At 37.6% G+C, this 9,818-nt stretch overlaps 1 protein-coding gene across 3 annotated transcripts; it reads left to right on the top strand.

Moving 5' to 3' along the window:
• Positions 1-1,051: 1,051 nt before the first annotated feature.
• Positions 1,052-8,183, top strand: NXT2 (nuclear transport factor 2 like export factor 2). Of its 3 annotated transcripts, none has more exons than XM_081126036.1 (5): positions 1,052-1,327; positions 2,241-2,325; positions 3,391-3,477; positions 4,981-5,125; positions 6,047-8,183. In XM_081126036.1, exons 1-5 carry the CDS (start codon positions 1,188-1,190, stop codon positions 6,226-6,228), a joined length of 639 nt encoding a protein of 212 aa, XP_080982162.1. In that variant the 5' UTR covers positions 1,052-1,187; the 3' UTR covers positions 6,229-8,183. The 3 variants fall into 3 exon arrangements, with proteins under 3 accessions (XP_080982162.1, XP_080982163.1, XP_080982164.1); XM_081126037.1 differs by lacking the exon at positions 1,052-1,327 and adding an exon at positions 1,964-2,010; XM_081126038.1 differs by lacking the exons at positions 1,052-1,327; positions 2,241-2,325 and adding an exon at positions 2,449-2,612.
• Positions 8,184-9,818: the final 1,635 nt, after the last annotated feature.

The following is a 9,818-nucleotide window of genomic DNA, read 5'->3' as shown; positions in this document are numbered from 1 at the left end:
TTTTCAGTGCAATTTACAGTAGCTAAGATCTGGAAGCAGCCCAAGTGCCCATCAGTAGATGAGTGGATAAAAAAGCTGTGGGACATTTACACCATGGAATACTACGCAGCTGTAAAGAAGAAGAATCTCGTACCCTTTGGGACAGCATGTATGTACCTGGAGAATATTATGCTAAGCGAAATAAGCCAGGCAAAGAAAGACAAATACCACCTGATCTCACTTATATGTGGAATCTAAAGAACAAAATAAACTGATGAACAAAATAGATTCAGTGACAGAGAAGCGTGGAACAGACTGACAAATCTCAGAGGGAAGGCAGGGGTGCGGGAGTGGATGGGGAAAGATTAATCAAAGAACTTATGTGCCTATATGCATAACCCATGGACACAGACAATAATGTGGAGAAGGTGGTGGGGTGGGGGGTGGGGAGGTGTATGCGGGATGGAGGGGATCAAAGCTGGCGCAAGGGAGACATCTGTAATACTTCCAACAATAAAGATAATTTTTTTAAAAAAGCTCATAGGGACTAAATAATAAACACTGTATAAGCACTGGAAGCTAAAAAAAGTAAAGAATTGACACAATTGGGCAAGTTACGTCGTAGTCCTCTGTAATTCATTACCGTTTTGTTTATTATCTAGCACTCCCATTACACTGTGAGCTTCCTGAGCTATGGATCATGTATATTTTGTTCACCACTCTATATTCAGAACCTTGTGTAGTACATGGTCCACAGGCCCACAGTATTCACTTAATAAATATTTGTTGAATTAATGAATGCATCGTGATAATGGAGGGGACGACCCAAAAAATGATTTCAAGAATGCAAGCATAAATGACAAACAATGCATAAGATTCTTAGTGCAGGGGAAGTAATCAGTTTTAATTCTGGACTCTACAAGTTTGAGAACTCTGTATCGTACATTCTGGTGTTCATATCCATATGTGAAATCGGAGCACAGAGCGGAGGTGGGGGCTGGAAACGTGCTGAGATTCATTAGCATACAAGTAACAATCCAGGTCACGTGGGACGAAGGAGGTTTCAAATTGGGGACACTTCCGGAAGTGCCGCCAGTAAGAGCGGAGGCGGAGTTCGAGAGCCGAGAAGGAACGCGGAGAAAAGCGGCAGTTAGAAATAGGCAAAAGGAAGGACAGCCGGGGAGGTAGGAAAAAAAGATTAAAAAAGTATGAGGAGATATGGAAGAGACTGGAATCAGGGATTCAGAGGATACCGAGGAAGGAGTGACCGGGACCGGGACCGGGACCGGGACCGGGACCGGGACCGGGACCGGGACCGTTATTATGAGCCACAAGCCAGCTTCTCAAGGTAAGACTATAAAGATATGTGATTGATTTGGGCCCCCAGAAGTTGTTGGCAGCTTTGAAATGGGCCGTTTTAAAGGATGCCGGGGAGTAAAGTGAGTTCGCAGCAGTTAAATTAGCTTGAGCTTGAATTCTTACTAGTTTATTAAAACGTGTCGTAACTATAAAATGGAGGTCATTACCTCATAGCGTTATTGTAAGTCATAAGTGAATACGGGTTAAAGTGTTTAGCAAAGTACCTTGCTTGTCACCACTGAATAAAATTTTAGCTGTTGTTAGCGAGTTGGTGAAAGGTGGTGAACAGAGCTGTGGACTACGCTTCACTTTAGGTCTTTAAAAATGGAGGAACGGGGTGAACCTTTTCCACTGACTAGTGCAAAATCAAATGGCGAATTGCTGTAGGAATACTGAGGAGATGGCGGGGTTTAATACCAGGACGATTCTTCCAGAATGTTCCTGAACTCTAAACCGTTCTCTGCCAGTCATGCGCAGTAAGATTGCGCGCTCTTCTCCAAGCTCCACCCATTTTTCCTATTGGCTAGTGATCCTTTATGTCTTTCCTCGGTTTCTCATTGGCCTTCAGCTAGCCTTAGCCCCGCCTCTTAAAGCAAAGAGGTTCCCCATATTGGGTCTTAGTTCTTTTGTGCGTGTCTCAGGGCCTGTATTTGGAAAAATGGCTACATTCGAGTATCTAGTTTACAAAAGCAAAGTGACTTTTTTTTTCTTCCAAATTAAATATCAAACAAGTGAAGAGATTGGGAGGGTACAATCGGAACTAAAGGGAAGTGGCCTACGGTTGGGACGTCGGAATCCTTTTGACTAAGGACCGAGCTACTTCCGGGAGAGAATGGGGGGAGAAAGAATTCCGTAAGTTTGGCGGGTTTCGCTATCTTCCTTAATAGTTCGTCCACCTACAGCCGAGGGAGCCGGACACGTGAGGAAGTAGTGACGCCGCCACTGCCTCCACAGGCTGCTTCAGGCTCTCCAATGGCCATGGCTGTGGTGAGTGCCGGCGCGTGCGGCAGGGTGCCTGAGCGCCGGGGCTTGGGCGGCTGAGGGGAGGGTCGCTGGTTCAGGCGGGCTGCTGGTCACGTGGTCAAGTAGCGAATCAGGGCCTGGCCCGCCGAGCTCGGGGCGGGGCCGGCTTTCTGCAGACCCCCTCCATTCCTGCACCGGGGGCTCGGGGGGCCCCCGACTCCCCTCCGCGTACCTGCGGAGGCCGTGCAATCTCTTTAAGATTCTGGAAAGGACCCTGAGCTGGGAGCTAGCGAGAGGCGGACGATGTTGGGGTCTGTTGTTTATGGCTTGCAATTTTCTTTTTTTTTTTTTTGGATTATCTTCCTCTCTATATAACTTTCGATCACCAGAGCTAGAAATGAAACTAGTTCTTAATTAAAATAGTTGGCTGGACTGGGTAAATGGCTGGGGAAGAAAGTACTTAATCTTCCTGCAGGAGAAAAGCCCCACAGCATTTCTTTTCTTCGGTTTTACAATTCTTTACAAATGCCGGCGAACTTTTATGTAATGTGAGGAAGTTTCCTAAGTACCTAATTTTTCAAGTAGTTCATTGAACTTTATTGTTGTTCTACCTTTTTCATTCAGCAACTTTTGATTTTGGTCATAACTTTTCGCTTGAAAAGTGAACTCGGTGCTTTCCTAATTTACTCAGTGACAATTCCCCCACCCCTACTTTTTTTAAGGTTCAGACTGTAACATTTTTATTATGGTGAATGTTTTGTAAAATATTGTAAGCCTAAAGTAAGTACTGAAGTACCAGTTTCCAAGCTTAGATTATAAATTTATATTTGAAGTGAGAAAAAAATATATCAAATGCTCTAATGAGGGATGAGTATGTCCTAAAAATTTGTACCCCAAAATCGTGAAAATTTTAAAAATTGGAAACTTTTGAGCCCTAAATCTTTAAAATGCCCAAATTTTTATGGAAGAATGTGGTCTATGTACAGAGCTACAAAGTGACTGAAATAAATCATCAGCTTCTGTTGGTGGTTTTGTGTTTGTGAGGGTTTGGAGGGGTGGTAATGTACACTTCTAAAATTTTTCTTGTAGGATTTTAAAACTTATGTAGATCAGGCATGTAGAGCTGCTGAGGAATTTGTCAATATTTACTATGAGACAATGGACAAAAGAAGGCGGGTGAGTGTTATAGTCTGAATTATTCTTTATTATGTTAAATACTGGTTCTTCTTTTAAGCTAGCCATTCATCTGGAGAACATAAGTGATAACTCTGGAATTGTTCTTTAAAAGTGCATTGCTTTAGGAAGGGATTGGTATGGTATTATGGAAGTGTGGACTCTGGAATCATATACCAGCTTTGTGTTTACCTATCCCTGACCCTGGGCAAGTTGATAACCTCTCTTAACCTCATTTTATTTTTAGGGTGGTAAATGGGAATCAATTTAAATACTGTATTTAACAAATGACCCAACATATATTTATTTAAATATATTTTCTCAGCCCCAATTAACCCCAATTTGGTTAAAATAATATTAGTGCTGGTGAAGGGGTCTGACATTATAGGGAATGTTCTGCAATTTGTCCCTTTAATTGCATATATTAATCAATAGTTTTTAAAATAGACCTCAGCTGTAGCTGACACTCACAAGCAGAATCCACATGATTTGGATACTTTTAGTCTCCAAAAGAACATCTTACCACTTTGTCAGCTTTTTTCATTGTAATTTATCTCTGAGCCATATCTTCTAAGTAGTTTTTCAGTATGTGCTCCAATCTTACCTAGATATCTTATCAGCATAGGATTGTATTTCAGAGAACTTTCTCTATGCTGCAGGTACAGAAGCTAACATCTTATCTCTAAAAATTTATTTTTTAAGGCAGAAGGTAAAAAGTTCTTGGTACTGATGTTTGATGACATGGGACAGAGACAAGGGATGTGACAATGGATGTTTATTGTGCCTTTCTCTTTTCAAAAATAAAGTAGTAAAAAAAAACGGCCTAATCAAGATATGTGTGGCCTTTTAATCCAAGATAAATTTTAGAGTTAAGCAAATAATGAGTCCTGTGGCACACTAAACTGCTGTGACTAAAGAGTTAACTGTTGAATTTTGCCTTAGTGGAGCCTTAACTTACTTGACTTACAAAAAAACTGCTTTAGCAAGTACTGGTTTTTCTTTTGAATTAAATATGCTGTTTAAGTAGTAAAAAGAACTAATTCTTCCTAACATATACAACATTAAATGGTTTGGACATGAAATGACTCCATGTATATAAACACTAGGATTGAAGTGTATAGGTAGGGCCTGATGGAAGTCAGCTTTTTTAATTCTCAAAATTAGAAAAGGGAGGGAGACTAAAACTGGTTTGGGTTGTAGGTGCTTGAAACTTGTGATCATTTAATTCATTTAAATACAGAAAGCAAAATTTTAAAGTTCTCTTCTAGTTTGGATGCAAAGTTTTCTCATTGTGGCTAAAGTGAAATATGAAAAATGTATATTTAGCTACCTAGTTTTTTAAGAGTAAATCTTGTTCCTGTTGTCTTCCAGTGGAAGGAGCCAAGGGAGTAGAGATGGAGATAGATTATGAAAATGTTTATATATCACCTGTAACCTTTCAGTTCATTTCTGTTAAAATGCCTTCCCAGAATCAAAAATATTTCCTTTTTTCTCATTTCTTCTTAGGCACTGACCCGGCTGTATCTGGACAAGGCCACTTTAATATGGAATGGAAATGTTGTTACAGGGCTGGATGCCTTAACTAATTTTTTTGAGGTGTTGCCTTCTAGTGAATTCCAGGTTAATATGTTAGATTGCCAACCAGTTCATGGTAAGATAATGGTCTTTCAAGGTACCTCCTTTGTTTTACTTTAGTGAGCACTGAACTTGAACACCAAAAGCAGAAAACATCATTTAGTAGTACAAGTATACTTTTCTGAGCAAGTTAAATATTATGAGAAATTCAGCTGTCAAATTAAACTTTTGGTATTCTTTTAGATCTGTCTCCAGCAGATCAACAGTAGGTGTTGGTGAATTGTGTGATTATAGTTTATTAACATTTATGAGATAATTTGAAGCTAAATGTGATTTTTATTGATGGAGCAATTAATCTATTTTCTCTAAGTAGTTGCCTTCTATGCCTTGAAATATCTCTAGAGAAAAATCCCTGATTAATGTGTTTTATTATCTTACAACTTACTAAAATTTCACAAAGAAACTATTTGTTGTGTGAAAGGATGACTCTTATTTTTTTATTTTTTTATTTTTCTTGTCTTTCTTTTAAGGATGACTTTTGACAAGACAGAATTAGATTTAAGGTAGACTCATTTATAAGATTAACCTCTAGATGGGTCCTAATTGTCTTAAGTAGTAGGTTAGGGTGATTTCTTTTTCCTTTACAGTTCTTGAAAACAGTAGTAGCTTAAGAATCAAAGCATGGGAAAGCTCTGTTGCAAACCCAATGAAATACTAATAAATACAGGAACCAAATTGTCCTTTGCCAGATATAAGCTCTTTATCTTGAAACTTTAGAGTACCCCAAATCTATTTGGACAGAAAATAATTGTAGTATATTTGAAATGATTATTTAGTTTTTTAGCTTTGGGTGTGCATGCTTACAAGTATGCTCAGAGTAAAGACAGTCTATGAAATGTTTTTTAAGTGTAAAATTATGAGCAATGTATTTTAAGCCTGAAAATCTGCTTAATTAGAGATAGAGACCAACCTCTTTTCTTTTTGTGTGTGGGTAAAGAGCAAGCTACTCAGGCGCAGACTACAGTTCTTGTTGTGACCAGTGGAACTGTGAAGTTTGATGGAAACAGACAGCACTTCTTCAATCAGAACTTCCTGCTGACTGCTCAGACTTCTCCTAACAACACTGTTTGGAAGATTGCAAGTGATTGCTTCCGTTTTCAAGATTGGGCTAGTACCTAAAGGGGGCAAAAATCCGTTCTCTTTTGGTCCATTAGTTTCAGCAACACAGTTTTTGTGAATTAATTCATTTCATTGTGGTTTTAATTTCTAGCAGCACTTTTCCTAGCAGCTGCCAGTTTGGGTTATTGCCCTTAAGAGCTTTAATGCTAGTTTTTTTACATGCCTTACATATATTTCACTAAGGACATTCTTATAGTAATAATTAAAAACACATGATCTCTGAACTAACATACTGTGAGCCCTGCCTATCGCAAAAATGAAATCCTTTTATAATACTATCTAAAGGATATCAGCACAACATAACTCTCTGGAAAGAAGTGGAGTATTTTTTTTTGTTAGGCTAATTTTGTATTAGAACACATACCTATTTTCAGTAAACAATGGTAATACAGTTTTGTTATAAGGCTTTTTCAAATTAGTTCAATGAAAATATTACTACTTTTGGTTTGCATAACTACTCTGACAGAATCACAGGGAGAGATGTTCAGTGGTCTTTTTTCATGTTACCTAATGTTTTTTATGTTGGCGTGTTCTTATGAAGTGAATTAATCTACTAGAGAGGTATAACACGTTCTTAGTTGATACCTGAATATTGGATATACTCAGTGACTTAAAAGCAAAACATGTTAAAAAGATTTTTCCTTGGCAGCTCCAGGTTTATAATTTTAGGTGATGAATGGCAGTGGGACTAATAGCTTTAATGGGAGAATAGAGAGTGAGAAGTATAGAGATACAAGGTTGGCCAAAAGTTAGGAGGGGTGGCCAAATGGTAAGTTTTTGGTATTTGTTTTCTACCTCCTAAAAATGTAGCCTATTTTTAGGGTTTAAGTCATTAAGGTAATAAGTTCATTGCCAAATGGTCATGAGTGTCACGTTTGTTCTAAAGATTATTTTTAAAGGTTTTTCCAAGTTCACCTCATACTTATCACCAGTATATGTCTCAATTTATTCAAGAACATACGGGGGTAAAATGTCAGCAATAAACCTGACCCTGCAGCAGGGTCTGACAGGAAAGTTGGAAACAAAGCCATTGCTCTCTTAACTTCAAAGTCTTCCATGTGAACTTCAGGCCAAAAATCTCCTGTGTATTAACCACCCCCAAAGTAAGTGATTTCTTTCCTGTGTTTTACACTGTGAACATTATCTGTTTTACTCATTAAAGTTCAAATTTATTTAATTGTATAATTTGTTCTTTTATATGGCATTGTGAGCAAATAGATTTGTTTTAAAACATGTTCTAGTTGTGTGGTTAAGTCTGTCTTTTAAACAATAAAATAAAGAGCAACGGATCTTCATTAGCCCATAAACTTCAAAAGAACAAATTGATTCATTTTGTCTCAACATCTAAAGAGAAAGAAATACAGCTTTGGTTTTTTGTTAAACTTTAAATTTTTTTTTCATTCTTGAATTTATTGATTTAATGTTTTTAAGCTAGATGTGCCAGCTTTGTTTGTACTTGCAACTCAAAGTTAATGTTTCTTATCACTTCATTTGAAAACCAGTAATTCATACTCCCCCCAAACAACACATTATATTTCTGATATATCAACAAAATAGAATTAAATAGAAGGAGGTGAAATTGAAATTTAGGCCACTCCTTTTTAAAGTACTAATCAAAATATATACTTTATTAAAAATTAACTTACTTGGATTTTGGGTTGGTTTTTTAAAAACCACAGCTTTAACAGCAACAAGCAGAGTGCCCAAGCACTACTCTTTCCTTTGTGGAGAGCATTCTCAAGTAAAAGCTGCATAAAACTAGCAATAAGTAAATTGAGTGGTTGTATACTATTCATGAGCTGAATGTTTTAAGACTTGTGTATGAACTGTTTTCCAAATTCTGTATAACTTTTAAATGGCTGGAACTACTCTTATATGGACTAGACTGTATTTTTGACATGCACATATTTTTGTAACTTGAAAAAAATAAAATTTGTTATGACAAGTTTTCTCAAGCTCGTTTTAAGATCTTTTGATTTTTTTAAAAAAGTTTTATTGATATCTAATCCTACACCGTAAAATTCACCTATTTAAAATATACAATTTAATGGTTTTAATATAGTCACAGAATTATGCAAATGTCACCAAAGTCTAATTTTAGAACATTTTCATCACTGTCAAAGAAACCCCATACCCATTCACAGTTACACCCATTTCTCCCTCCCCACAGCTCCTGCAACATCTAGTCTATTTTTGGTCTCTATGGATTTGCCTATTCTGTAATTTTTAAAACAATCTCTAATGTTTTTACATTAATATTAACAAGGCTCTGATAAACATCTAACATACAGTATATGTTTTTTACATTTTGTCTGATTATATTCTTTTTTTTTTTTTTAATATATCTTTATTGATTTCAGAGAGAGGAAAGGAGAGGGAGAGAGAGAGATAGAAACATCAATGATGAGAGAGTCATTGATCGGCTGCAGCCCGCAACCTGGGCATGTGCCCTGACCAGGAATCGAACCCTGATCACCTGGATCCTAGGTCGATGCTTTAACCACTGAGCCACGCCCGGCCGGGCATGATTATATTCTTGAGGTAAATTTTTAGAACCAGACTTTGTCTAATCAAAAGCATGTCCGTTTGTTTTTTTAAAATTTATTTTTATTGTTGAAAGAATTATGGATGTCCCCTTTTTTCCCCCCATTGACCCCTCTACCCCACACCCACCCCTGGCCCCAGGCCTTCACCACTGTTGTCTGTGTCCATGAGTTATGCATTTATGCATATAAATTATTTGGTTAATCTCTTCCGTCCACCCACCCACCCCTGCCTTCCCTCTGAGATCCCACAGTCTGTTCCATGCTTCTATGTCACTGGGTCTATTTTGTTCATCAGTTTATTTTGTTCTTTAGATTCAACATGTGAGATTATGTTTTATTTGTCTCTCTCTGCCTGGCTTATTTCGCTTAGCATAGTATTCTCCAGGTCCTTCCATGCTGCCCCAAAGGGTAAGAGATCCTTCTTTACAGCTGCATAGTATTCCATGGTGTAAATGTCCCACAGCTTTTTTATCCACTCATCTGATGGGCGTTTGGGCTGTTTTCATCTTTTGATTTTGATTTTTTAAAGGCTTCCGAACAGGTGGTAGTTTCTTTACAATATAAGGTTTTTTAAATTTAAAAAAAAGAATGTTGAAAACAATGTTTGACAACTTGAACAGTGTCTTTTCTCCAGCCCACCTGTCCCTGTTTTCCTGCCAAATACATTCCCAAGATTACCTGTTTGACTTAGCAGTGAAGTTTCTGGTGAGACATTGAAAGTTTAACCTTGAGAAACTAACCAAAATGCTGTTTGGTAGGCAGTGAAATCAAAAGACAGTTGGTTTCCAGAAAATACGGTTCCCTTAACTTTAATTCTACATTAAAATTCTACATTAAAAATGTCAACAGAAACTTGGAAAGGAGGAGACAATAGCCCAGGTTTTGGGGCTCAATCCCCAGTAGGGGGCATGCAGGAGGCAGCCAATCAATGATTCATCATTGATGTTACTATCTCCCTCTCCCTCTCTGCAATCAATTTTAAAAAAGTATTTAAAGATGCATTCATTTTTCGCAATTTAATATCCCTAAAATCGGTACGGGTAA

This window comes from Miniopterus schreibersii, assembly GCF_964146895.1.
Source record: "Miniopterus schreibersii genome assembly, chromosome: X".
Lineage (NCBI taxonomy): Eukaryota > Metazoa > Chordata > Mammalia > Chiroptera > Miniopteridae > Miniopterus > Miniopterus schreibersii.
Note: the sequence above shows the minus strand (reverse complement) of the source record. Positions and strands in the feature narration are given on the sequence as shown.

What these genes read in the sequence shown, in the direction of transcription:
- NXT2 (XM_081126036.1), top strand. Translation starts at nt 1,188, where the DNA reads ATGAGGAGATATGGAAGAGACTGGAATCAGGGATTCAGAGGATACCGA. An exon ending in CTCCAATGGCCATGGCTGTG is followed by an intron (nt 2,326 to 3,390) that starts GTGAGTGCCGGC and finishes TTTTTCTTGTAG; the next exon opens with GATTTTAAAACTTATGTAGA. An exon ending in AGATTGCCAACCAGTTCATG is followed by an intron (nt 5,126 to 6,046) that starts GTAAGATAATGG and finishes GTGTGGGTAAAG; the next exon opens with AGCAAGCTACTCAGGCGCAG.